A 27,977-nucleotide genomic window follows, 5' to 3' on the forward strand; every position below is an offset into this window, starting at 1 on the left:
TCGTTTTCGATAGGATCATTCGTGTTCTAAGAAAATGGCCAAAAATTTTCAGATATTGGTTAGGTAACATTGCTATAACTTTTATTTTCCTGCCTTTTAACATTAATTTAACCATGTAAGTAACTTGAAATCATAAGTTGGGAGCACCGATGTAGAAACAAACATTACACGCCTCGTACTTGTTGCGTTATGCCCAGATGAAGAGAGATTATCTTTTTACCAGTCTCAAAAGGAGTGACATACTACTACTCTTAGAATAAGCAAGACGACAAAAGAACGGTATGGCATTAAAAAGGACGGAAAACCGATCTATTTGGGATAGTCTGGCAACTCTTTATTGCTGTAATCACCACAGATAAGAAAACGATCTATCGTTCGCAGTCTTCAACAGCTGTTCGTAACTAATGTAAAATGCAAATTATTTTGAAAGATTTCATTTAAATCTGTATAAACCATGGAATTTTTAAAAGAATAGGCCATGATGCTCGTGATTATTTTCTGTTTCAACTTGTTTTAGAACATAAACTTCACTTGTCAATCGTCATTTCATTACCATTCAGTTGTCAGATTGACAGAAAAACAAAAATATTAACTCGTGTTCTGCGTGCAGATTTCCTCCCTTTAATTCACTGAAAAGCTACACATAAACATGAATTTACTACCTAAAAGCCACAAGGAATTCAGTGAGAAGGATTACTGGAATAAATTTTTCAAGAAACGCGGCAACAAAGCATTTGAATGGTAGGTTATATATGAAAGGTTTTAGGATAAATTTCTGCACATTTTCATCAAGATTTGCCATAAGAAGGTGTTTAAAGTATCTTTTGTTCTAATATCCAGGTACGGCGAATACCTAGAACTGTGTTCTCACCTGCACAAGTACATGAAACAGACTGATAACATTCTTATAACAGGATGTGGTAACTCGAGTCTCAGTGCTGATCTCTATGATGTTGGATTCACGAACATAACCAACATTGACGTCTCGGAAGTCGTCATAAAGCAGATGAACAAAATCAACGCACAGAGAGCTAAGATGAAATTCCTTTGCATGGATGCACTGAACACTATTTTTCAAAATGAGGAGTTTAATGTTGTTTTAGATAAAGGAACTCTAGATGCGCTCATGCCTGATGATTCAAAAGAAACAAATGAGACCATAGACAAGTATTTTAATGAGATAAAAAGAGTTTTGAAGCTTGGAGGTCGATTTGTGTGCATATCTTTGCTGCAAAGTCACATTTTAAATAAGTTGTTGGCATCTTTCTGTGATAAATCTTGGATGTTTAGAGTGGTGAGATGCCATGAGGCAGAGGAGAAAAATGCAGAAAATGGAGATGGAACCACTTTGCCTGTATTTGTTATAATAGCTACAAAGTTTAAAGAAATGCCACAATTGGTAAGCTCCTTGTTCTTTTACAACAATCATATTTAATTTAAGTTTTTCATCCATCTCAGAATATTGGTTTTCATGTTAAAAAAATGAAATAAAAGGACTTAATACAAAAAGGTGTGCATACATTATAAGATGAGTATTTAACTTGTATGAATATTGACAAGTCTACTGCAGGCGAAATATAATAAAAAAATGAATTTCAGATAGCAGAGGTATGCCTGGCTGGAGACAAGATGCTACGTCTGAAGACAGCGGAGGATCTCCGTGAGTGTGTAAAATCCGTACAGGACACAGCATTTGTGACCAATGGTCTAGCCAAAACTAGCCTTGATGATGAAGAGGTAAATCTTTCCCCTTCACCCATTCTTTTGTTATATATAGCAGGGGTTGTAACTCCTTCTATCCTATGCTTTGAGTTGTCATTTCTGATTACCTAGATTCTGGATAGTTTTCAAAGATAATGTTGATGATAACATGGTGAAATTAATACATTTTTTTCTGATAACTGCAAGCAGTTGCAGCAGCAGTCTGACTAAATTATTCATCTTATTCATATAAAAATCAAATAAACAAACATTATAAACAAAACACAATACAATATAGACAAGCAAATTGTAAGTATAATAATTAACTACAATTTATTTTGTATAGCCTGTAAGTAGTTGTTATAACCTGTAGCATAAAAATGAATTAAAATATTCATTCAATATTATGAGCTGATTTTGACGCTAGTTGGAACACCTATAATACATATCTACATACAACACAAATAGACTGCGTATCGTAATTCGTAACTCTACCTGTTCTCCTTTAGTCGGATAAAAAAACATCCGGGCAATGACATCCATTGTTAGTTCTGCACTATTCTCATAGATGGCGCCATCCTACAGCGCTTCTATTTCTCTATTTAGTTCCGCTGTATTCCTAGAGATGGCGCCATCACGTAGCGCTCCGCGAAGTTAGTTCGCGCTGTTAAGATTTTTCTCGGTTTGGTCGGGTCCGACGCTCAGCGTTGCAATGTCACTCTGGTTTCCCTTCAAAACGAATAAATCTTTCGCCTTTTACTAAAGATTTCCGTGGAGGGGAACACTCAAATGAGTCTAACTCAATTTTTTGTGGCCTCACGATCGTGAGGCTCTATTAATGGTGTAATAAACTAAATCTTTAAATTCTTCAGACAATATGGCACGCCCATTCCTTGTAACATCAAAGTCTTATATCTAGTCTATACAAAATTAGCCTTGGCTGAACTCTCACTGGCGCAATAATAAGGGAATGTGTATGCATTTTGGTTGCATCTTTTTCTACGACTTCGGTAGCTTTTGCAGGAGATATTTTCAAAATGAATGAAATTATGTAGAAGGGTCCAACACATTTCAGAAGAAGGCCACTTCTGTGGACAAAGCATAAAAGTTAACGACCGATTTTTCATATTTACTGGAGGCGCCTTTAAGAGCTTAAACCCTCTGTCGAAAACCTCGGCCAATGGTCATATGTATTGTATGGACTCACGTTTATCTGACATGGCTATTAGTACGTTACGTAAATAGCCTTAGATTTGACGTGCCCGTCCCTCGTGAAAATCGGCAGACTGTTTTGTACAGAAAATTGCAAAGGCTTTTCCAGTTGTTAAATCCTCCAAGTATTTGAGCTTCGATTACTGAAAAATGTACCTATCCCACGCATAAGGGTGGAGTTCAAAAATTAGCTATTGATTCTCTTAACTTTGTGATGTTTGAAAAGACGCGAACGGGTTAAGCATACAATAAAATGTGTATGACCCGTAAAGATGAACTGTAGAGGGCAGAACACGAGCCTCTTGTATCTCCTGTTTATTAGCGCGAAGTGTGAACGTCAAGTTAATGCTTTTGGTTTAAGCCACAAGATGGTAGATCCTACCCAACAACGCATGGGAGCGTGCGTGATCCAAAGGGGACGGCAGGATAGTACCCGCTTATTAGCGTGAAGTGACAATCTCAACGACTTATGTAATTTAATATTTTTGACGTGAAAAAATATTTTTTTCTATAAATTAAATAGCATTTATTTTCAGGCAACTAAGGCCTATATATATATATATACCTTACGAACTAACAAACATATAATAATAAAAATCTAAAAATCATTTTGGCGTCGGAGTTTCCTGTTGGGCCATCTGTTCCGGTATGCTATGGTGGTGCTGGGCAGGTCGCCCAAGTCGGCAAACCCTCCATACAAAGGCCAAATATGTATTTTATTTCTTCTCCTTGTTCCTAATCAAAACACGATATCAAATATGCCCTTAAACACATTCCCACTATTTTTGTTACACGTTATATAACTAAGACATGTTCTCAGGTATCCCTGGACCTGATGCAGCCCGGGAACGATTCCCCGCGGTACACTCTCTACGTGGTTGACCAGAAACGGTCACAAGCCGTCAACAAGTATGCCGTATTCATCGTGCCACAGGGCAGGTAAGTTCTTTATTCTTCAATTTAGGTATAAATGCACTAAAACTCTGATTTTTGGCGCAAGGCGTAAATGTGATGATCATTGTTTCGATGTAGCCCACTCTATGGCAGAACCTACTATGCACAAGAAAACACGTGACGTGTAAGTGTACATGTTTATGGTTCCGATTCAGGCCACAAGATGGCAGACCCTCCAACGCGCACGGTCCCTATAACATTGACTTTTTATGCACAAAAACATTTTAAAAATGGAAAAAAGAAAGCAACAAAAACATGTTGTTATGTGAATTTCCGAAAGTACCTACTCACCGGTCATTTTTTCCTTCTTTAGGCCTCAGAAATACACGACGCAATAAATAATACATAGTACTATTGTACATAAATTAAATTTCCTACAAAACCGAAGTTTGACACCGATTTAGGCCATTCAGCGACGAATCATGTTGTCCCTTTCTATGGCACTATTCCTTTCGGCTATTTCGGCTTGTCAAATTTGAAGTAATTATCTTATCTGTGGTTGCCAACCCTAATTGCTCGTAGCAGTTCTGAGCCGAGAGTCCCCGAAAGGTCGAGTGTCACCCCACTGCTGACTGCTGTGAGCACGTTGTATATTCGAATATTCGTGATATCATCATATCACTACTTATACAGCACCCCAGGGCCTACCGGGAAAATCGAAATTCGCAAATTGCGGGGATCTTTCTCTTTTACTCTCACTAAGACGTAATTAGAGTGACGGAGAAAAATGCCCGAAAATTGACGAACTTCGATTTTCGCGGTAGGCCTCCTGATCGTTTGTAAACGCACTTCCGCCGCGAATCTTGTTTACTTCCCCACACCCACTTCACCGCGTATAATTTGCTCAACACTATCAAAATATATTCTCAGAAATAGCTGCTACAAAAATACGCTTTGTATATAAAATGATTATTAATGACTAAAGAGCGTAAGTGAGAGAATCTCCTTAACTGTGGGTTTCGGAACGCACGCTCGACGCTGACGCCAACCGCCGTACAATCTTATCTAACTCCTTTAAACGTGCAATTCTTGTATATACATATATATATATATATATCGGGGATCCCGGAAATAGCTCTAACGATTTCGATGAAATTTGCTCTATGGTGGGGTTTTAGGGGGCGAAAATGTCTGAGAAAACGCGCATTTTTGAGTTTTTATGTTTTCCGAGCAAAGGGCCTACCGCGAACCACGTTCAACGTGTTGCCTCCCTGTCACACTTACGTACAAATGTACAAGTGCGACAGAGAGGCAACACGTCGACGTGGTTCGCGGTAGGCCCTCAGAGCTCGGTCTCCCAGATATTGTGCTTTAATACACTATATGTATAGATCGTGTCATTCACGAAGACGCGTTGCTTGACTCGTATTGTCATATTATTAAACGTTAGATTTGAGAAATAGGCGCGTCATCGTGGATGACGCGAACTATACTTATTAGTTATTTAAATTTTGCTTTAACAACCTCTAACGCAAAGTTGTATTTTTTATATTGAATTTTTATAATATAATCAAGGCCAAATGACGATAAAATTCAGATGGAAATTATAGACTATATGCGTGAGTCCAAGCAAATCCTTAAAAGGTTAAAGTTGGTTCGATAAAAAAAAAAATACCAAAAAACCGACACCGTGACCATCCCATCGCCATTCCGCCAGGCCATAAGCTATCCGACCCCACTACCCTCTCTACACGCTGGCCCATCTTAGTGGGCCAGTATGATGGCCCATCGTGTAGAGGAGCCATCAAGGGTTTACTTACTGCTGTGGCGCAGCGACCCGAAGTGGATCTTGGCCTCCGGCACTAAAGACTGCCATACTTCTCTGTCCAAAGCCGTTTCTGTCCAGGCGATGGCGTCGAGTTCGCCAAGGGTTAGGGCTTAAAATTCAAATTGCGTCAGCCAAATATTATATAAATTGGTCGTTTCAGTTCTGCGAGCGATCTATTTCAATAGTTCCGTTTGTTTTGTGCAGCTGTACAGCGCTAGTGGCTTAGTGGTAAGAGCGTGCGACTTGCAATCCGTAGGTGGCGGGTTCAAACCTCGGCTTGTACCTATGAGTTTTTCGGAACTTATGTACGAAATATCATTTAATATATACCAGTCGCTTTTTGGTGAACGAAAACAGAAACAAATCCAATAAGGCATAGTTTACTCTCTGGGTTGGAAGGTCAGATGGCAGTCGCTTTCGTAAAAGCTAGTGCTTACGCCGATTCTTGGGATTAGTTGCCAAACGGATCCCAGGCTCACATGAGCCGTGGCAAAATGCCTGGAAACCCGAGGAAAATGATGGTTTAAAATTTAAATTGCGTCTTCCAATTATTATTAACATAGGTCGTTTCAGTTCTACGAGCGACCTGTTTCCCTAGTTCCGTTTGTTTACGCGCGAAATCCTGCGCAATATTTTTAGGTTATGTTTTACTAGAGCTGGACTGGTGCCAGCCGCGCCTACGGGCAACGCCCCGCGATCTCGCTAGTGTTTACACCTGGAGTAGGTGTTCCAAGGCCGTCATATGATGTGTTTAGAGCTTTTCCAGAAACTTTGAAAGAGTGAATTTCGAAGAAGCTTTCGATTCGATTGAGATGCAATCATGATGCATTTATGGTTACTTTTATAAAGCTGCCTCCTGCCTGTACCTGCCTACGCTCATGAAAACGAATAGATAATTCCTTAGTTAAAATCAGCTTCGTACTTTTGGTGCTATTCTGGATCACACGGCACAGGCATATGTAATACATAATTAGTTAGTAACCTGCAACTATACAACCATTATACCGCTTGTTTATTGGTTGTGCTCTGAAAAATAGTTTAATATGATTTATAAGTCGTTTTATGTATTTAAGTATTTATATATTATATATATCGTTGTCTAAGTACTCTCAACACTAGCTTTATTGAGCTTACTGTGGGACGTAGTCAACATACATACGTATACATAATTAGTTAGTAATATAATAAATGAAGTTGCATCATATAACCATTATACCGCTTATTTATTCGTTGTGCTCTGAAGAATAGTTTAATATAATTTAATAGTCGTTTTATGTATTTAAGTATTTATATATTATATATATCGTTGTCTAAGTACTCTCAACACTAGCTTTATTGAGCTTACTGTGGGACGTAGTCAACATACATACGTATACATAATTAGTTAGTAATATAATAAATGAAGTTGCATCATATAACCATTATACCGCTTATTTATTGGTTGTGCTCTGAAGAATAGTTTAATATAATTTAATAGTAGTTTTATGTATTTAAGTATTTATATATTATATATATCGTTGTCTAAGTACTCTCAACACTAGCTTTATTGAGCTTACTGTGGGACGTAGTCAACATACATACGTATACATAATTAGTTAGTAATATAATAAATGAAGTTGCATCATATAACCATTATACCGCTTATTTATTCGTTGTGCTCTGAAGAATAGTTTAATATAATTTGTAAGTCGTTTTATGTATTTAAGTATTTATATATTATATATATCGTTGTCTAAGTACCCTCAACACAAGCTTTATTGAGCTTACTGTGGGACGTAGTCAATTTGTGTAATAATGGCGTATAATATTTATTTATTTATATGATGTCTAAGGTCGCCTTTTTCTTTCTTACTTCTTTTTTTAAATTCGAACATCGCGCTGCCATTGACAAATTATTCACTTTGCGGATTCAGAGGAATTTCCTCTCGCGTACGCTTTTTTTGGCTTTGTAATCCCTATCGACCCACACATAAAAAAAACATCCGCACCGCTTATCATCAAGTAGGCTATAAGCTTGTTTGCCACCCAAACAGTATTAAAAACAAACTAGCTAAAACAAGTCGCGTTAAGATTCATAAGGTTAAAAAATGTAAAACTAAAAATACTTACCTCTTTCAGTCATAATCACAGCCTACTCGCAATGGTCTTAAGTGCCATAGACGTTATAGTTCGTGCCATCCACGATGACGCGCAGATCTGTCAAATCTAACCTTTAATAATATGACATTACGAGTCAAGGCACGCGTGTTCGTGAATGACACGGTCTATAATGGAACTTAAGTCACTGCCTCTTTCCACCATTTTGAACATTTCCCAAAAAAAAGAAATGACAGAAAATAGTACATTGGGCAACGAGGGGGGTAAATGAAATTTCGGATCCGAGGGTGGTAATTCCCGACAGCCGCAGGTAATTGTTACCTCCGGAGTTACAATGTTTTTCATCCATCACACTTGCGAAGAAAAAACTAAATTTTAAGCGAAATAATTCTTAAATACGGTGACATATCAAACATTCGTCCGCCATTTTGTAATTTCTTGACAGGTTAGGCATCGAAGGCACAGACCTATGTATTCGGCACTCAGCCACGATTGAAAATTATGTAAAAAATTTTAACGGCTGTTATATTAATCAAATTAAATATTTTCAAACATAAACAAAAAGATTAAATTATAAACGTTAGTATTTTAAAAGTAAAATTCATTTATGCTACTAGGTTTGTATGTATAAGTGACATAATTAAGAAAAACCCATAACTCCCTAGGGAGTTAAAGCTTTCTTCTTCACAATCTATAACTCCCGCTGGAACAAAATAGGCCTTTGTCCTTCAGTATACCTGCATGAAATAAGATCTTTTTCGAGCAAGTGTGCTGAAAATTATTTTTTTCCTACTGAAGCTGCTCACCAAAGTTCACAAGGTTTAGAACATCAGGACATACGAAAGCAGTTTGCCCGACTCAAAACGAAGACCTTCGCTAACGCTTCGGTCAATAAACGTGCGATTTAGCTTCGCCGTAATAACTTTAAATATACCTCATACATTAATTTTAAATACATATTAGTTATTTCAAATTAATGAGAAACGTAAATCTGAAAGCGACAACATTAGAGCCCCTAGTGTAAATTTATTCGATTTCGAAACGTGACGTACGCGTTTGTGTTAAGTATGGGATTTAGACACAGCGCGCCAAGCGGAACGTTTTGGAAACTCAAAATCCCATACAAAATAAAATGAGACTTAACGCAAACGCGTACGTCACGTTACGCCATCGAATAAATTTAAACTAGGGGTACAGGACGCACGTGTAAAGGCGAATCGTACTACGCGTATCCTGAATCCTATATAACACGCGTTGTGCGGTTTCACGCGCCAGTCGTCTCCAGTTCTTCGTTCAAAACACCTTAATTTGAACTAGTGTATTCGTATTCTAAGTGCATGATATTTGTATTGAGAAACTTAAGGAGTTAACGGTCACAAATCTGTGAATATAAAATAACTTTAAACGTCAGTTAATATTATAAATACCAGTAAGTATATTAGTAAGCATTTTTTATTTAATTTCGTAAATAAAATAAATTGTACTTGCGGGAAATGTTCCTTAAAAATATTTTAGTTGCATTGAGTGTAACTTGCTAAATAACTTTAAAATATAACTTTGCGCTTTATCCGGAATCCCTAATAAATATACCTAAGTAAATTTTGATGACATACTTATATTTTAGCCCTCTACCTATGGCACTTTTAGGTTTTTTTTTTTTCTTTTTTTTATGACATTATTACACAAATTGACTAAGTCCCACAGTAAGCTCAATAAGGCTTGTGTTGAGGGTACTTAGACAACGATATACATATATAATATATAAATATTTATTTATAAATACTTAAATACATAGAAAACACCCATGACTCAGGAACAAATATCCATGCTCATCACACGAATAAATGCCCTTACCAGGATTTGAACCCGGGACCATCAGCTTCATAGGCAGGGTCACTACCCACTAGGCCAAACCGGTCGTCATAGTTCATGGTTCTAGTCATCCACGGTAACGCGCAGATTTGGGAAATCTAACGTATATCATGACAATACGAGTGAAGGCAAAGTCTTCGTGAATGACACGATCTATACATTTGTAATCTCTGATATAGCACGTAATCCTATTTTATTAGTGCGTTCCTATTCTGAATTCCACCTATCTGGATATACTGGACTGGAATATTTTATTTCTAAGCGTTTAAAAAAACTGAAACACTGATTGTTGTAAATCGGGACTTTCTATTCAGAATCGTGAGCATTCTCTCTCCTACCATTAAAAATGATGTCCTTAAATGTCCGTTCCATTACGCCACATTTTGGTGTGAAAATATTTTTCGCTTGTATGTGCGTGACGTAGTGGAAACAAAAATTTTCATACAAATTTTTGGGATTGTTTTTGTTATCAAGATTGAATATGCTAGTGATTACGAGTTGAAAGAACCCCAAAGAATCAGGATCTGAGTCTCAGGTTTTCAATATTTTTTGTGAGAAACGCCCTCAGTAGTCAATCAATTATTGACTCTAGCTAGGCTTTTTTCGTCAGATTTCGATATAATTTGGTGGATAGAATAGATTTCCCTATTCTGTACACAATAAGCGCAAACCCACCGTAGTATGTCCTTTAATCTTCATTTAATTAATCTTTCACTGCAGAGTTACGAACACGTATGGTCATCATCTTCCTCGCGATGTCCCGGTATTTTGGCACGGCTCATGGGAACCTGGGGCTCGCTTGGCAACTAATCCCAATATTTGGCGTAGACACTAGCTTTTACGAAAGTGACTGCTATCTAACCTTCGAACCCAGAGGGTAAACTAGGCGTTATTGGGATTAAGTCCGGTTTCCTCACGGTGTTTTCCTTCACCGAAAAGTGACTGGTAAATATCAAATGATATTTCGTACATAAGTTCGAAAAACCTTGTTGGTACCAGCCGGGGTTTGAACCCGCGACCTCCTGATTGCAAGCGCACGCCCTTACCACTAGGACACCAACGCTGCTATGAACAGTTATGGTATTTTCTTAAATTAACGGAAAATTGCATACATTGTTTTGTTCCATATTGGGATTTCAATCCACCCAAAATGTGGAGCTCTTCAAACTACCCAAATCATTTACATATATCTAAGGACGGGCCTTGCGGGCAATAAAAATGGGGCCAGTACAGCGGAGTCACGCACACGAATTCGACCCAACGCCACAACGCGATTGGTTGATGAGTTCGCATCACACGCGCGATTGGTCGCAACTAGTTGCGTTAGACTGCACGATTGTTCTATTTCGTGAGCGACACCACTGAACTAGCACCATTCTTAGTGCCTGTAAGGCCCGTCCTTAAATATATGTAAATGAACCAAATAATCCAAATAAAAATTCGGCCCATTCCTGTTTCTCAAAGATATAGTCATAACGATTTGACAAAAACTGGATTCCGTTTGCTATTATTACTCTAGACAACAAACACTGAAAAGTTGTTTGCCTTATGCTTTTTGGACCCGGGTATGTCCTTAAACTACGTCCAAAAGAGAGGTATGGGCAATGTGAATGTCATCTCGCCTTGTGTGGTAGGGCACAGCACAGCAGATGTCATTCCAGATCTAGAGCAGAGCCCAACTGGGGAAGTACCTCCACCTTACAGAAAACCGCAGCCAAATAACACTTGACCCTACTCATAGTGTTGTGTTCCTGCCGGTGAGTAAGGTTGCCAGAGCTCAACGAGGGGGGTGGGGTTAGGGTCGGCAACGCGCATGTAACTCCTCTGGAGTTGCAGGTGTACATAGGCTACGGAGACTGCTTAACATCAGGCAGGCCGTCTGCTTGTTTGCCACCGACGTAGTATAAAAAAAAAAAGTCGGGCAAAAACGCACTACATCGATTACTCTGATCCGTTTAAAGGTCTCGAGGTGAGAAATAACTGGAAGATGAATAGCCTAATTTGTCTAAGTCCATCTATTTCGGGCCAGGTCTAAAATATGACCGCGTCCAAATATGATGGCTCGCGTCATAAACATGAATTATCACGCCCACAGGTGCAACAGAATAAACATGTTATTCAACGCCATTTTTTCTCGTAAATTCCTTTAAACATTGTTTTTCAATTTTCGGTAAACAATACACCGGCGTAAGATTTTACGCCGATGTTTTAGCAAAATATGACGCATCTTATATGCATTTCCATTTCAAAGCCAAAAAAGTGCAGAGTGTTATGACTTTGTTTAAGTATGTGTGTGTTTGGACGTTTATATTGTGTATTCCACTATTTATACTCGTACATTGAAAGTATTGAAACAGTAGGATATTTTGATGAATGTGGTGTCAAATCCTTTACTGACCCTGCCTATGAAGGATGACCGGTCTGGTCTAGTGGGTAACCCCGACTATGAAGCCGATGGTCCCGGGTTTGAATCTCGGCAAGGGCATTTGTGTGATGAACACAGATAGATTAGATTCATGTTTAGATAGATACATTTATTTCTTATTGGAAATGTACATTATATTTTACATGTCAAAATAAAATGCATTCACAAAAAGATCGTCACAACACAATAACAACAATAATAATAACTACGAATCGGAATAAATAAAGAATAATAATCTTAAAATAGAAATAATAAGACCACTTAATTAATAGCAAAAATAAAATAAAACAGTAAACAAATAAAAAAAATACAAAAAATTATAAAAACACTTTCTATAAATAGAAATATTTGTCAAAATAATTAAGAATATAAAAAAATCAGATATTTGTTCCTGAATAAAGAAGAGAAGAGAATATAAAAAAAAAACAGATATTTGTTCCTGAGTCATGGGTGTTTTCTATGTATATAAGTATGTATTTACCTATATACGCATGTGTATCGTCGCCTAGTACCCATAGTACTTCAAGCTTTGCTTAGTTTGGGGTTCGATTTATGTAAGAAATATTGAAAAAATAAAACGATCGTCTTTATTCTCGTAAGAGCCAGGGCAATTATTTCGCTTGTTGATTTCGAACCGTCTTTTATTCCTAGAATTTTCTTTTGAAATTAATTCATTCAAAAAGTATGAATGCGGTATGCGGGGACTTGCCGAGGTGCCGATTTTCAAAATCTTCTCTTTATACTTGACTGACAACAGTGATGAAGACTAAAATTGACTAAAATAATTGTAAACGCTTTTTACAAGCTTTTATTATGTATGTACGGGTCAAATCTTGCAAGTTGAATTTGACCCACTTCCCGGTTTCCGATCAAGCTGAAAATTTACATGCATATGCAAGTACGGTGACAATGCAATATTATGGTACCATCGAGCTGATCTGATGATGAAGACAGGAGGTAGCCATAGGAACTCTGTGATAAAAGAACGCAACCTAATTGTGATTGAGGTTTATAGAATTGTCTCGATGAGTATTAGTTGCCTGTGCAAAGAAAAGTACAGTCAGCGATAAAAGTTTGTACCACAAATGAAATTTTTGCCAAAAAATAATTTTTCAGAGAATCCGACTGGCTCTTCGGGACCCCTCAAGGTCGTCGTCAGCTCCAAGACTCGGCGCGCTTCGCGAGGCTGGTGGTGGCTGTGCTGCGCCGCGGCCATACCTTCAGCAACCTCGACGCCGTTAAAGAGGAACTAGCGCATTCCGCTAAAATGCTGATACCGCACGGTTTTAGTGGACAGGTGAGATAATAACCAAAGGGGCCCACTGATTACCAGTTCGCCGGACGATATCGGCCTATCGCAATTGACAGCTTTTGCAAATAATTGACAGGCCGATATCGTAATCAGTGGACCACTTAAAGGTGCGAGCAGACCGCTGCTTAAAAAACGGTGACGGTACGGAATCGCAGTGACGCGTCGTATGCGTACCGTTTTTGACGCATGCTCCCCACACCGCTCCTCAAAAAACGGTGACGGTACGGAATCGCAGTGACGCGTCGTATGCATACCGTTTTTGACGCATGCTCCCCACACCGCTCCTCAAAAAACGGTGACGGTACGGAATCGCAGTGACGCGTCGTATGCGTACCGTTTTTGACGCATGCTCCCCACACCGCTGCTTAAAAAACGGTGACTGTACGGAATCGCAGTGACGTGCTTCACGCGAATCTTTTTTGTTCGCAAAACAGTTGCGTCTTTTACGTCACCGGTGTGGTGTCTGCCATAAGATCCCCGTGTAATATTTTTTGCGATTTTTACGCAGATCAATTTACGGTGCGTCAGCGTATTTTAAGCAGCGGTGTGGGGAGCATGCGTCAAAAACGGTACGCATACGACGCGTCACTGCGATTCCGTATCGTGACCGTTTTTTAAGCTGCGGTCTGGTCGCACCTTAATACCTTTAGCAACCTCGCCGTTATTACAATAATACACACGTTTAGTGAGCAGGTAAAATTTTCGATAATTAACAGATGCCTGATTGAACTATGATTAATTTTACAGTGCGTCTTCTTAGACCATTTGGAGACTTAACACCCGTGCCGCTCGCCGTATCAAGTGAGCAATGTGGTGATAGAAATTAAACGTGGGCATCATATCATATCATCAAATAATTGTTCCAATCTGACAACTTCTGAATTGCCAGGCACTTCGATTGGTTCCTAATAGACTGGATGAATGATTCACTTTTTTCTTTATTGTATGATATCTATTTCAGTTTATAAACCGTAATAATAAAAAAAATATAGATATAATTTCCTACATTTCCTCGCGGAAACAGTTCAGTTCCCAAAGCTGCCGAGAAATAGAGACAAAAGGGAAGGTCACCCGCCTTAATTCCTTACTATAATTGCAGAATAAATAATAGTATTACCGTACAGAAATGACACTTTCTACAAAACCGAAGTTTGACAGCGATTCAGGGACGAATTATGCCGTCCCTTTCTAATGTATGGCACTATCCCTTTCGGCCATTTAGATTTGTCAAAATTCAAGTCATTATCTTATCTGTGGTCGTGGACGTCAAGTTGTGCCGACCCTAATAATTGCTCGGAGCAATGCTGAGCCGAAAGTAGTCGGAAAAAGCCGAAAGGAGGAGTGTCGGTCTGCTATCATTTTAAATACGAATATTCCAGATCCCGTTCCTTTCGCTGGGCAGCGACGTGGGCCGCCGCGTGACCGTCCACACCGGCGCGTCCAAACTGTCCGGCGCCTACGTGGTGGAGGACGTGCACGTCGAGGGCGCGCCGCACCGGCGCCTGGTGTTCCTGGACAACCAGTTCCTGGTGCAGAGCGAGGCCAAGCTGAAATCTGGTTGGTTTAAATCTTATTAATAAATAATTGAAGACTCATTTTACAGCTATAAATGGATCAGCTGTTTTTAAATGTCTACGTAGTTTTGGTCAACCATCAGTTTTTTTAGTGCAAAACGAAGCGGAACTAAAATCTAGTAAGTACGGTTTTATGATAAACATATTCCGATATTATGATAATTATAATGTATAATATATAATTATCGTGTCCACTCCGGCATCTCGTAGTGTCCGGTGATTTATTTTCATAAAATTAAGTAAAAATAAACAATATTTAGACAGCGGGGCTCCATTGAATCATCTGTTCTTGTGTCTTCTGGGGGTATTAGATGATATTAGACGTAGCAAGCAACCTCAATGGCATGATGTTTAGAGAGCAATTCATTTGAGGAACTTTTTTAGGGTTCCGTAGCCAAATGGCAAAAAACGGAACCCTTATGGATTCGTCATGTCTGTCCGTCCGTGTGTCACAGCCACTTTTCTCCGAAAATATAAGAACTATTCTGTTGAAACTTGGTAAGTAGATGTATTCTGTGAACCGCATTAAGATTTTCACACAAAAATAAAAAATAAAAACAATAAATTTTGGGGGTTCCCCATACTTAGAACTGAAACTCAATTTTTTTTTCATCAATCCCATACGTGTGGGGATCTATAGATAGGCCTTCAAAAATGATATTGAGGTTTCTAATATCATTTTTTTCTAAACACATCACAAACACATTTCCAAAGTGGTAAATTTGTATCCCCTCCCCCCTCTAATTTCTGAAACTAAAAAAAATATAATATGATGTACATTACATGCAAACTTCCACTGAAAATCGATTTGAATGAGATCTAGTAAGTAGTTTTTTTTATACGTCATGGGCGAGTCCGACTCGCACTTGGCCGCTTTTTTAAAGCTTAGGTTAAATTTTTACTATTATTCGTGCCGCAACGAGGCATTTTCAATACCTAATACCTACCTATAATGAGTTCCTTCAATTTCTCCAGAATATCATCAGATCGTATCATATGAAATATTTTAAGCCAAGCAAAAATTTTCCAAATCAGCTGTCTTCGACAAAACGTAGAAAAAAGTGTTCTTATTTGTAAATAAATTACAGAAGTATTATTTTCACAGTGAAAAAGAAGAACAAAACTAAACTAATGGTTGACTTCGGTCATCTGTCCCACTACCACGCCTTCATGTCCGTGGGAGCCTTCCTCCGCCCCTCCAGCATGGCGGTGCTCGGCCTGGGAGGGGGGGGACTCTGCATGTTCCTCAGGAAGTGCTTGCAAACTGTAGTGACCGCTGTGGAGATAGACCCGAGCATGCTGGAGATCGCGAAGGAGCATTTTGAGCTGAAATTGGATGACGGAATGAAGGTGGAAATCAAAGATGGTGTGGATTTCTTGAAGGACGAAGCTGAGAAAGGTTTGTTTTTATCATAACGAATTAAACAACAAGGCTGACAGTATTTTTAGGTATACAAAGTCGTTTTTCTTTAATATTCAGCAGTGGCGGCGCGTCACAAATATTCGTAGGGAACCCGGAGCTAATTTTGCTTTCCTTTTCTCCATGAACCGATTGTGACAGTAACGGACGGACGGACAACGTACTGAAATTAGACAAGCCGGTGGGAATCGAGTTCTTTGAACGATCCGCCACTGATATTCAGTGCCAACTATTGAAGGGAAACTGAGTTATTTCAACAAGAGGTCTAAAGATGGTATTCGATTTATCCAATTTCTTTGTCCAATGTGATAGATAATTTTACATAAATATAAAAACAAACTAACTTTGATCTCCTCCATGGGTTGAGTAAAATTATAATTATAATAATATTATAATATATTATGCTTATATGTATTTAATTATAAATTGTATATTTAAAAATAATGTTCATAAATGGGCACTACTATATTAAATAACTTTAGTCCTAGCTATAATATAAGCTATATAATATAAGAATACTTGCAATATCCTTTACATAACTATAGTACCATGGCTCGCAATAAATGATTTCTGATTTCTGATGTGTAATGCGTCTCACTCTCTCATTAAGTAAATATGAGATGCAAATCAGAGATCGGAAACCGGTATTTTTTGTATGGGAACGAAAACGGTATTTTTTCGTTCTTTGTTAATTACTTCATTTCTAATTAGGCAATCTAATAATACGAAGTCGTTATCTGAAAACACAACTAGTCCTACATTTAGAGTATAAAATAAACCGAATTATATGGTTATTTCGATGTTTTTGCAAAAAACCGGTTCCGATCCCTGATGCAAATACACATTGGACCAAGAAATTGGACAGGTGGAATACCATCCTAAGCGTCGAACAAAATGGATGCAGTTGAAATGACTTTAAAATAACTCAACTTCCGTTCGATAGATGGCGCCGCGGAACCCGAAAGCTGAAGAATAAGCGCCGAATTTCATTTATAGATCGTGTCATTCACGAAGACGCGTGCCTTGTCTTGTATTGTCATGTTATCAAAGGTTAGATTTGATAATTCTGCGCGTCACCGTGGATGACACGAACTATAATCGTGAAAAGTTAAAAGACAGAGAGGTACTTGCGTATGTATTATATTAGAAGAGATATTTGCTTTTGAGATATAGATGTTTTCTATGTATATCTGGGTGAATCAACTTTTGAAACACTGATTTTGTGTTGATCGATTTTTAAAACCATGTTGATTTTTTACTTTTTTATTTACACGGACAGTGTTAGATCCATAAGTATTTAATTAAGAGGAATTCCTAGTTGCGATTTTTCCATACAAACGCTCTGCTGTTTCCTGCATGATTTTTAACCTAGAGCAATGTTTATTTCAAATCAGATCAATATCATCAATATCTGTGCCGCTATGTTTTGTTTTTTGGATTATTTTATTTTGAAGAAACTTACAGCGCTTCAAAAAGGCGCAGGATACAGATATTCAAAAAATCAAAACATAGCGGCATAGATTATTTCTTCCTCTTGCATTTTCCAAAGTTTCATAATGATTGGTTGCGTTTTGGAGGAGGAAACAGTCGAGAGCGAAACCTCGATTTTAGAGTTTTTTGCGTGAGAATTTTAGTCCGAGCTGCAGTTGTCCTTATCGCACGCATGCACTCCCGCCCACCGCAGCGCGACAGAAACATATTTATCTTATGTATTTCCCATTCCAGGTACCCAGTACTCGGTGGTGATGTTCGACATGGACAGCAAGGACAGAACGGTGGGGCTGTCGTGTCCACCGAGACAGTTCCTCCATGATGAGCAACTTGCGAGGGTCAAACAAATACTTACTAACGACGGTAATTACATTATTTATCTATATATAATATTCCTAAAGATGGAGTCTAAGCTAGCTGTCACCATAGCCACACACACACACAGCCAGTTTTATGTACGATTTAGAATGAGGAACCAGACGTTGTGGCCATGCATGTCGATAAAGTCGATATCGATAAACTATCAGCATTTTTTATAATTTTACTTGAAAGGATTGAAACTACCTAAAATGAAGAGATAATCATTATAACACAACTTTATACAGTGTGAAAAATAATTGGGCCCTGGAGGGAAAGTGCCCTTAAAACTTAAGCTCATTTGACTTAAAGGAAACATTATTTTACTTAAGAAATAAAAGCGCTTTTTTTAATTAGCTTGTCTCGCCCGGGAACCGAACCGACTAAGAACTCCAAAACAGAAACACTCGCTATTTTCTTCCGCTAGTCGATATAGTTAATGTTAAATTTTCTCTAAGAAACATTAGGTCTTACATTGGTCAGCCATAAAATCGAATATTTAATACACAAGATTATTTTTAGATATGCAAATTGTACTAAATCATTGAATGCAGTTTTGTTTCTTTTTAAAAATAATAAAATGTTTCCTTTAAGTAAAATGAGCTAGCTCAAGGTTTCAAGGCACTTTGCCTCCAGGGCCCATTAATTTCTTCCACCCTGTATAGGTAATACCTGACATTGAGGGGTTAAGAGCCCTTAATCCTTGGAGCGTTCTCCGATTTCACGAAATAACGCTCGATAGATGGCGTTGGCGCTCGGTACGCGAGCGCCGGCAACGCGACGCGCGTTTCAATGCAGACTAGAATAATCTTGATAGTTTTCAATATAATTTCAAGCAACATTAATTTTAGTGTCATATGATATCATATGGGCACTCTTTATTTTATTGTATATGCACAGTAGTTTTTTTTTAATGTACACTACTACTAAGTGTACAGACTACAGAGTGTACTATAACCCTTGCTCTTTATTCTGTCTCTTTCACACCAATGGAAAATGAAGAAGTTACTAAATGACTGCAGGTATAAATAAAGTATATTAGTGCGATAGAGAGACAGATAGTGTTTCGTTGTCGTATCGTAAACGATTGGCATGTTGGCCACACACTTGCTTAGTGCCTAGCCAAAATACCAATCGTTTGCGTATATTAGTGCGATAGAGAGAGAGTAGTGTTTCGTTGTCGTATCGTAAACGATTGGCATGTTGGCTACGCACCCATGATACCTAGCCAAGAAGCCAATCGATTGCGCATATTAGTGCGATAGAGAGACAGATAGTGTTTCCTTGTCGTATCGTAAACGTTTGGCATGTTGGCTACGCACCCATGCTGCCCAGCCAAGATGCCAATCGTTTGTGCATATTAGTACGAGAGAGAGACAGATAGTGTTTCGTTGTCGTATCGATTGGCATGGTGGCTACGCACCCATGCTGCGTAGTCAAGATGCCAATCGTTTGCGCACATTAGTGCTATAGAGTTTCAGTGTTATTTGAAATCACGTTAGGGTTTGTATTATTATTTTTGACCCGAATGAAGTCCATCCAGGTTCTTATGATGGAGTCAGGAGTTGGTCACCAGAACTCCTAATCTACTCATTATAATTCCATCGTGCTTGGGCTCAAAAGATTTGCCCTGACGAACACCATCGATCTAGATGAGGTCCAGGGTCTCATGACGGAGTCAGGAGTTGGTCACCAGAACTCCCCAGAACTCCTAATCTACTCATCATAACTCCATCGAGTTTGGGCTCAATAGATTTACCCTGATGAGCACCATCAATCTAGATGAAGTCCAGGGTCTCATGATGGAGTCAGGAGTAGGTCACTAGAACTCCTAATCTACTCATTATAATTCCATCGTATTCGAGCTCAATAGATTTGCCCTGACGAGTACCATCGATCTAAATGAAGTCCAGGGTCTCAAATGGAGTCAGGAGTTGGTCACCAGAACTCCTAATCTACTCATTATAATTCCATCCTGTTTGGGCTCAAAAGATTTGCCCTGACGAGTACCATCGATCTAGATGAAGTCCAGGGTCTCATGATGGAGTCAGGAGTTGGTCACCATAATTCCTAATCTACTCATCATAACTCCATCGTGTTTGGGCTCAATAGATTTGCCCTCACGAGCACCATCAATCTAGATGATGTTCAGGGTCTCATGATGGAGTCAGGAGTTGGTCACTAGAACTCCTAATCTACTCATTATAATTCCATCGTGTTTGGGCTCAAAAGATTTGCCCTGACGAGTACCATCGATCTAGATGAAGTCCAGGGTCTCATAATGGAGTCAGGAGTTGGTCACCATAATTCCTAATCTACTCATCATAACTCCATCGTGTTTGGGCTCAATAGATTTGCCCTCACGAGCACCATCAATCTAGATGATGTTCAGGGTCTCATGATGGAGTCAGGAGTTGGTCACTAGAACTCCTAATCTACTCATTATAATTCCATCGTGTTTGGGCTCAAAAGATTTGCCCTGACGAGTACCTTCGATCTAGATGAAGTCCAGGGTCTCATGATGGAGTCAGGAGTTGGTCACCAGAACTCCTAATCTACTCATTATAATTCCATCGTGTTTGGGCTCAAAAGATTTGCCCTGACGAGTACCATCGATCTAGATGAAGTCCAGGGTCTCATGATGGAGTCAGGAGTTGGTCACCATAATTCCTAATCTACTCATCATAACTCCATCGTGTTTGGGCTCAATAGATTTGCCCTCACGAGCACCATCAATCTAGATGATGTTCAGGGTCTCATGATGGAGTCAGGAGTTGGTCACTAGAACTCCTAATCTACTCATTATAATTCCATCGTGTTTGGGCTCAAAAGATTTGCCCTGACGAGTACCATCGATCTAGATGAAGTCCAGGGTCTCATGATGGAGTCAGGAGTTGGTCACCATAATTCCTAATCTACTCATCATAACTCCATCGTGTTTGGGCTCAATAGATTTGCCCTCACGAGCACCATCAATCTAGATGATGTTCAGGGTCTCATGATGGAGTCAGGAGTTGGTCACTAGAACTCCTAATCTACTCATTATAATTCCATCGTGTTTGGGCTCAAAAGATTTGCCCTGACGAGTACCATCGATCTAGATGAAGTCCAGGGTCTCATGATGGAGTCAGGAGTTGGTCACCAGAACTCCTAATCTACTCATTATAATTCCATCGTGTTTGGGCTCAAAAGATTTGCCCTGACGAGTACCATCGATCTAGATGAAGTCCAGGGTCTCATGATGGAGTCAGGAGTTGGTCACCATAATTCCTAATCTACTCATCATAACTCCATCGTGTTTGGGCTCAATAGATTTGCCCTCACGAGCACCATCAATCTAGATGATGTTCAGGGTCTCATGATGGAGTCAGGAGTTGGTCACTAGAACTCCTAATCTACTCATTATAATTCCATCGTGTTTGGGCTCAAAAGATTTGCCCTGACGAGTACCATCGATCTAGATGAAGTCCAGGGTCTCATGATGGAGTCAGGAGTTGGTCACCAGAACTCGTAATCTATTTATCATAACTCCATCGTGTTTGGGCTCAATAGATTTACTCCGACAAGCACCATCAAATTACCATTATGATGAATAGATTAGGAGTTCTGGTGACCAACTACTGAGTCCATCATGAGACCCTCGACTTAATCTAGATCGATGGTACTCGTCAGAGCAAATCTTTTGAGCCCAAACACGATGGAGTTATGATGAATAGACTAGGAGTTCTGGTGATCAACTCCTGAGTCCATCATGAGACCCTGGACCTGATCTAGATTGATGGTGCTCGTCAGGGCAACTCTATTGAGCCCATACACGATGGAGTTATGATGAGTAGATTAGGAGTTTTGGTGACCAACTCCTGACTCCATTATGAGACCCGGGACCTCATCTAGATCGATGGTGCTCGTCAGGGCAAATCTTTTTAGCCCAAACACGTTGGAATTATAATGAGTATATTAGGAGTTCTAGTGACCAACTCCTGACTCCATCATGAGACCCTGGACTTTATCTAGATTGATGATGCTCGTCAGGGCAAATCTATTGAGCCCTAACACGATGAGGTTATGATGAGTAGTTTAGGAGTTCTGGTGACCAACTCCTGACTCCATCATGAGACCCTGGACCTCATCTAGATCGATGGTGTTCATCAGGGCAAATCTATTGAGCCCAAACACGATGGAGTTATGATGAGTAGATTAGGAGTTCTGGTGACCAACTCCTGACTCCATCATGAGACCCTGGACCTCATCTAGATCGATGGTGCTCATCAGGGCAAATCTTTTGAGCCCAAACACGTTGGAATTATAATGAGTAGATTAGGAGTTCTAGTGACCAACTCCTGACTCCATCATGAGACCCTGGACTTTACCTAGATTGATGATGCTCGTCAGGGCAAATCTATTGAGCCCGAACACGATGAGGTTATGATGAGTAGATTAGGAGTTCTGGTGACCAACTCCTGACTCCATCATGAGACCCTGGGCCTCATCTAGATCGATGGTGTTCATCAGGGCAAATCTATTGAGCCCAAACACGATGGAGTTATGATGAGTAGATTAGGAGTTCTGGTGACCAGCTCCTGACTCCATCATGAGACCCTGGACCTCATCTAGATTGATGGTGCTCGTCAGGGCAACTCTATTGAACCCAAACACGATGGAGTTATGATGAGTAGATTAGGAGTTCTGGTGACCAGCTCCTGACTCCATCATGAGACCCTGGTCCTCATCTAGATTGAAGGTGCTCATCAGGGCAACTCTGTTGAGCCCAAACACGATGGAATTATAATGAGTAGATTAGGAGTTCTAGTGACCAACTCCTGACTTCATCATGAGACCCTGGACCTCATCTAGATCGATGGTGTTCGTCAGGGCAAATCTTTTGAGCCCAAACACGATGGGATTATAATTAGTAGATTAGGAGTTCTGGTGATCAACTCCTGACTCCATCATGAGAACTTGGACTTCATCCGGGTCAAAAATAATAATGCAAACCCTAACGTAATTTCAAGTGAAAATGCGTTTTTCAGAAAATCGCAGCCAAATAACACTAGACCTTACTCATAGTGTTGTGTTCCTGCCGGTGAGTAAGGTTGCCAGAGCTCAACGAGGGGCGGGCGGGGGTTAGGGTCGGCAACGCGCATGTAACTCCTCTGGAGTTGCAGGCGTACATATGCGGGCCGTATGCTTGTTTGCCACCGACTTAGTATTTAAAAAAAAGTAACACTGAAAATCCATCAATAAGCGAGTCTGTTAGGCATACTGTAAAAAATGAACTTTTATTAAGATTTTCTAATCGCAGTATATAGCACTTCTCGGAACTCCGTAGCTGATTACGATCGCAACGAATGCCTGACAATCGAGCACAGGTCCGTCCTCTAAGCGCGCTCCGCGCGGACTGAGAGCGGGTGTGTGTGAGTGATCTGTCGATACCCCCCGTCAGGGGGGTATGAGGGGCCGCTACCGCACAATGGCTGCGGCGGCTGTTGCGGGTCGCTTCCCCACCGACTGGTGGGGTGGTCTGGTGGCCGTCATTTTGAGGACGGTGTGGGCAGCTGGTGTAGGCCAGCTCTTCGCTACCGATCGTTATCCAACCCCACGGCCCCTAACCTGGTGATACCGTTTGAGCGGGGCCAGGTTATGGAGCCGCGGAGAAGGCGACCGGCAGCTTAGCTGGCGTGTGTGGCGTGTTGCATCCGAATGTAGTGTGGTGAGCAGTGCTTGTCAGCTACTGCTGGTGTAGAATGGCTCGGGGCAAGTCCCGAGCCCACCTCTCCGGAGGTCTGGTGTTGTGGTGTGGCGCGATGTCCCGAAGATGGTCCAGGCCGGCGTTGTCCGCGCGGTCAAACATGACCCGCGCGAGACGCTCGACGAACTCCTCCAGGCCGCGCCACTTCAGTGTCTCGGTGAGGGCTGCGTTGCTGACGTACCGCGGGCACTTGAGGATGGTCCTCAGTGTGAGGGTCTCCTGGCGCCTCATCTTCTCCTTGTTTGACCTGGAACAGAAAGAGTACCAGGCAGGTGAACTGAGAGCGGGGCGTCGCTGCTGCGTGATTTATACTTGTTTTAAAAAAAAAATATAAATTTACGGCAATGTAGGTCCCATAGTTACGATTTTTTTTATATAGGTTAACATAAAGTTACAGTTTGCTATAATATTATTTTTATAGCAAAATATGCGTACAATTTGCGGAAATAAAATATAATAAAACCCTGTTTTCGCCAAAAAAATGAAGAAAACTCGGAAGGTATTTTATCAGTTTTTTCAAATGAATCTTCGATTGTTAATCATTCCAGCCCCTCGTACGAGATATGTTGAATCAAATTGTAGTCATTCATGTACCAAATGATCTCGACGAACTCCTCCAGGCCGCGCCACTTCAGTGTCTCGGTGAGGGCTGCGTTGCTGACGTACCGCGGGCACTTGAGGATGGTCCTCAGTGTGAGGGTCTCCTGGCGCCTCATCTTCTCCTTGTTTGACCTGGAACAGAAAGAGTACCAGGCAGGTGAACTGAGAGCGGGGCGTCGCTGCTGCGTGATTTATACTTGTTTTAAAAAAATATAAATTTACGGCAATGTAGGTCCCATAGTTACGATTTTTTTTATATAGGTTAACATAAAGTTACAGTTTGCTATAATATTATTTTTATAGCAAAATATGCGTACAATTTGCGGAAATAAAATATAATAAAACCCTGTTTTCGCCAAAAAAATGAAGAAAACTCGGAAGGTATTTTATCAGTTTTTTCAAATGAATCTTCGATTGTTAATCATTCCAGCCCCTCGTACGAGATATGTTGAATCAAATTGTAGTCATTCATGTACCAAATGATTCTTGTTTATAGCAAAATTGAGAACCGAAACGCCACATCTCACTGCAAAATTTGGAAAAGACTCCCAAAAAACCTCATTAAAAAAGAGGTTTAAAAGAGAAAATGAAAATTTGAACTGTTGGAGCCCCTAGTTTAGGAAACGATTATTTAAGTACGTTATCAGTTTTTGAATAAATACTAATAGTTACGTCGTAATCTTGAATGAAAAAGGAAGCATTTTACAAAATACGCTCGTCTGTAGGAATAAGGACTCTTAAATAGTCTCTGCATGCATCTATGATGCTAAAATCTTACCTATTTATATACAAACCTTTTTCCAGGCCACTTCATCCTCAACCTCGTCTGCCGCGACAACACACTTCACGACTCCATCATACAAACCCTCAAACAGCACTTCACACATCTCATCACCGTGAAGCTGTACGAAGAAGTCAACGAAATCGTCTTCGCGACCAACGGCGAAGCATACTCTATTGAGAAGTTAGAGGAGGCAGCGAAAGGGTTGAATGCCGTTTGTAGGCAGAGAGGGTTAAATAGGATAAAGTGTGTGGATTTGAAGGACTTTTTGCAATCGATTAGTATAGTTTCGTAGTGATAATACCAGATGTCGCTAGTAGTATATAAGTTACATTTAGGAATGTTTACGTTAATCATGTTGTTATTGTAAATATAAGTATAATTAATAAAAAAATAGTGCATTTAATGCTATTTCTTGTTTGTTATTCCTATTTCATCCACTAAGTACATCATACAAACCTAAAACAACACTTCACGCATATGCATGACGATATAGGGAGCGTGCATGAACTGTAGGAGGCAGCACAGGAGCCGTCAGATTTTTGGCGCGAGGCGTAAATGTGATGTTTATTGTTCCGATGTAGCCCACAAGATGGCAGAACCTACCATGCACAACAAAACACGTGACGTGTAAATTTACATGTTTATTGTTCCGATTCAGGCCACAAGATGGCAGACCCTCCAACGCGCACGTTCCCTATCGATATCGTCACCGTGAATTTATATGAAGAAGTCAACGAAATTTGTCAACGATATGGTTGAACGCTGTTGGGAGACAGAACAGGTTAAATAGATTAAAGTGAGTTTTGCAGTCGATAAGTATTTATGGTTACTAAGTGTATACCTGTAGATGTCGCTAGCAGTACGCAAACTATATCAGATTTCTTTGTTTTAGTTAAATCGTAGTGTACCTACTTAAAAACTGCAATATTTACATATTTAATAAAAAAAAATTATTGTAAAATATAGGTATAATAAAGTTAATGCATTAATGCTGTTTATATTTGCCAGTTCATTCGCAACTATACCAATTAATTTAACGGCGTTTAAAACGTTATCTCTTCATCACTAGATGTCGCTAGTAGTACACAAACTATCTCCTAGCAAAGATAATTTGAAATAGAGGTGGATTGTCACAGAAAACTTTGTAGACTTAATAAATTTACTGCCATGTTTCAACACATTATTAAAAAATTTACTGATACGTTATAAATGTCAAAAAGTGACGCCATAACCAATATAATACAATAGGTGGGTCCTTTCGAGCGATGGTGTCATAACCTTTGTCCTATGCCCGGTAAGATGGCGCCACTTTTTGATTGACCGAAGCGTAGCGTAGGTCTACGTTTTGACTCGCGTAATCTGCTTTCGTATGTCCGGATGTTCTCCTCTACAGGTCGCAATTCTCAACCGATTCGCGTGAAATTTTGCGACCATATTCTATGATCAAATAGAATTTTTTTGTCGATCCAGTTTTTGGAATTTTTTCAAAATGGCGGAGTCATGGTACGTCGCGCCTAAACAAATAGCCGTATCGATATCATAAGAGTTTCCTCCTTGTGAGACATGGTTACAGAGTGATTTGCGAAAAATTCAGATATTTTAAAACGCTGGTTTAGGGGGTATTTAGATATTCAGGTTTTACTCGAGAATAAGTAGCCTAATTTCACCGTATCACATATATCCATTCGTGGCTCAATTGGCTAGCTTTAGCACTAGCTTTACAATCATGAGGTTCCGGGCTCAAATCCCAAACAATGAAATCTTTTTTGTTTTTTTTTTTGCACTTTAATTTCCTATTTTTTATTGACTTAGCTTTGTAACAGGGAGAGAGAAGAGGACCCTGGATCTATTCCCTGAATTGTAACATTTTGTATTTTTTTGTATTTAAATTTCGTATTGTTGATCAAGCGAGCACGAAGCGCGAGCAAAGCGTATTCGTTTCAGTTTTATTGTCTGAACTTTTTTTTACAGCCGTTAAAGTTCAAGGAGACGGACAGTTGCGCAGGCGAAAACGGGTTCATGTTTAAAAAAATCTGAGCAGTTTTTACATTTAGATTAATTTATCAACTTTGGCTTTGCTATAGAGACGTAGTTGTAGATTGGAATATTGATATTATATTAGGAATAGAAGTTTAAACGTAAATGTATGTTATATTGCTTTAATAAATAAAAAATATATATCATAGCTAAAAGAGGTAAATGGTTTTCTAACATATTTCCTGCGTGCAGTCGCCGCAGAAAGTTTCGGTACGGTTCGTGGCATTCTTTTAGAAAATTTTGGTGCATATAGATTACTAAGAGCCAGCGATGCTTGCTATAATCTTGTCTATAAAAATTCAGGCCACAAATTTGCAGGAACACAATGTTCCGAAGATTTATTACATATCTTCTGTTGATATTTTAGTCAAGGTATTCGATGTAGCAAAATGATGTTATAGCGGATTAAATTGCCAAATCCTATAGAGATAAAACACTACAGAGTGAAGCTCTGATGGCCCTTCTTCTGCCGACGAAGATGGAGGTGGTTCTACTTTTACCATTCAGGGGATGACCGACTAACTGTGGGTGTTTGGAAACGGGAAAGGGAGTATTTTCTCTTTCCTTCCCATTTTGTAGGCGTTGGCAAAGAGAATTTGAAATGGAGGTGGACTGTCAAACAAA

General features: G+C 39.6%; 2 protein-coding genes and 1 non-coding gene across 3 annotated transcripts in view; all 3 read left to right on the forward strand.

Annotated features, from left to right (window-relative positions):
• The window catches only part of LOC133518484 (uncharacterized), a 237,308-nt gene that overhangs the window by 134,923 nt on the left and 74,408 nt on the right, over positions 1-27,977 (forward strand). The gene's annotated exons all lie outside the window — the stretch shown is intronic.
• LOC133518442 (eEF1A lysine and N-terminal methyltransferase homolog) lies at positions 523-26,018 on the forward strand. Its single transcript, XM_061852128.1, has 9 exons — positions 523-741; positions 841-1,399; positions 1,600-1,737; positions 3,734-3,852; positions 13,146-13,326; positions 14,721-14,898; positions 16,021-16,314; positions 18,061-18,189; positions 25,337-26,018. Exons 1-9 carry the CDS (start codon positions 650-652, stop codon positions 25,606-25,608), a joined length of 1,962 nt encoding a protein of 653 aa, XP_061708112.1. The 5' UTR covers positions 523-649; the 3' UTR covers positions 25,609-26,018.
• LOC133518502 (U5 spliceosomal RNA) lies at positions 2,417-2,532 on the forward strand. The gene has a single exon (XR_009799490.1). It is a non-coding gene; the product is annotated as a U5 spliceosomal RNA (small nuclear RNA).

The sequence above is a fragment of the Cydia pomonella genome, chromosome 5, assembly GCF_033807575.1.
Source record: "Cydia pomonella isolate Wapato2018A chromosome 5, ilCydPomo1, whole genome shotgun sequence".
NCBI lineage: Eukaryota > Metazoa > Arthropoda > Insecta > Lepidoptera > Tortricidae > Cydia > Cydia pomonella.

Coding starts and splice junctions, on each gene's coding strand:
- LOC133518442 (XM_061852128.1), top strand. CDS start 650: ATGAATTTACTACCTAAAAGCCACAAGGAATTCAGTGAGAAGGATTAC. Junction 1,400..1,599: donor TTAAAGAAATGCCACAATTG/GTAAGCTCCTTG, acceptor AATGAATTTCAG/ATAGCAGAGGTATGCCTGGC. Junction 3,853..13,145: donor TTCATCGTGCCACAGGGCAG/GTAAGTTCTTTA, acceptor ATAATTTTTCAG/AGAATCCGACTGGCTCTTCG.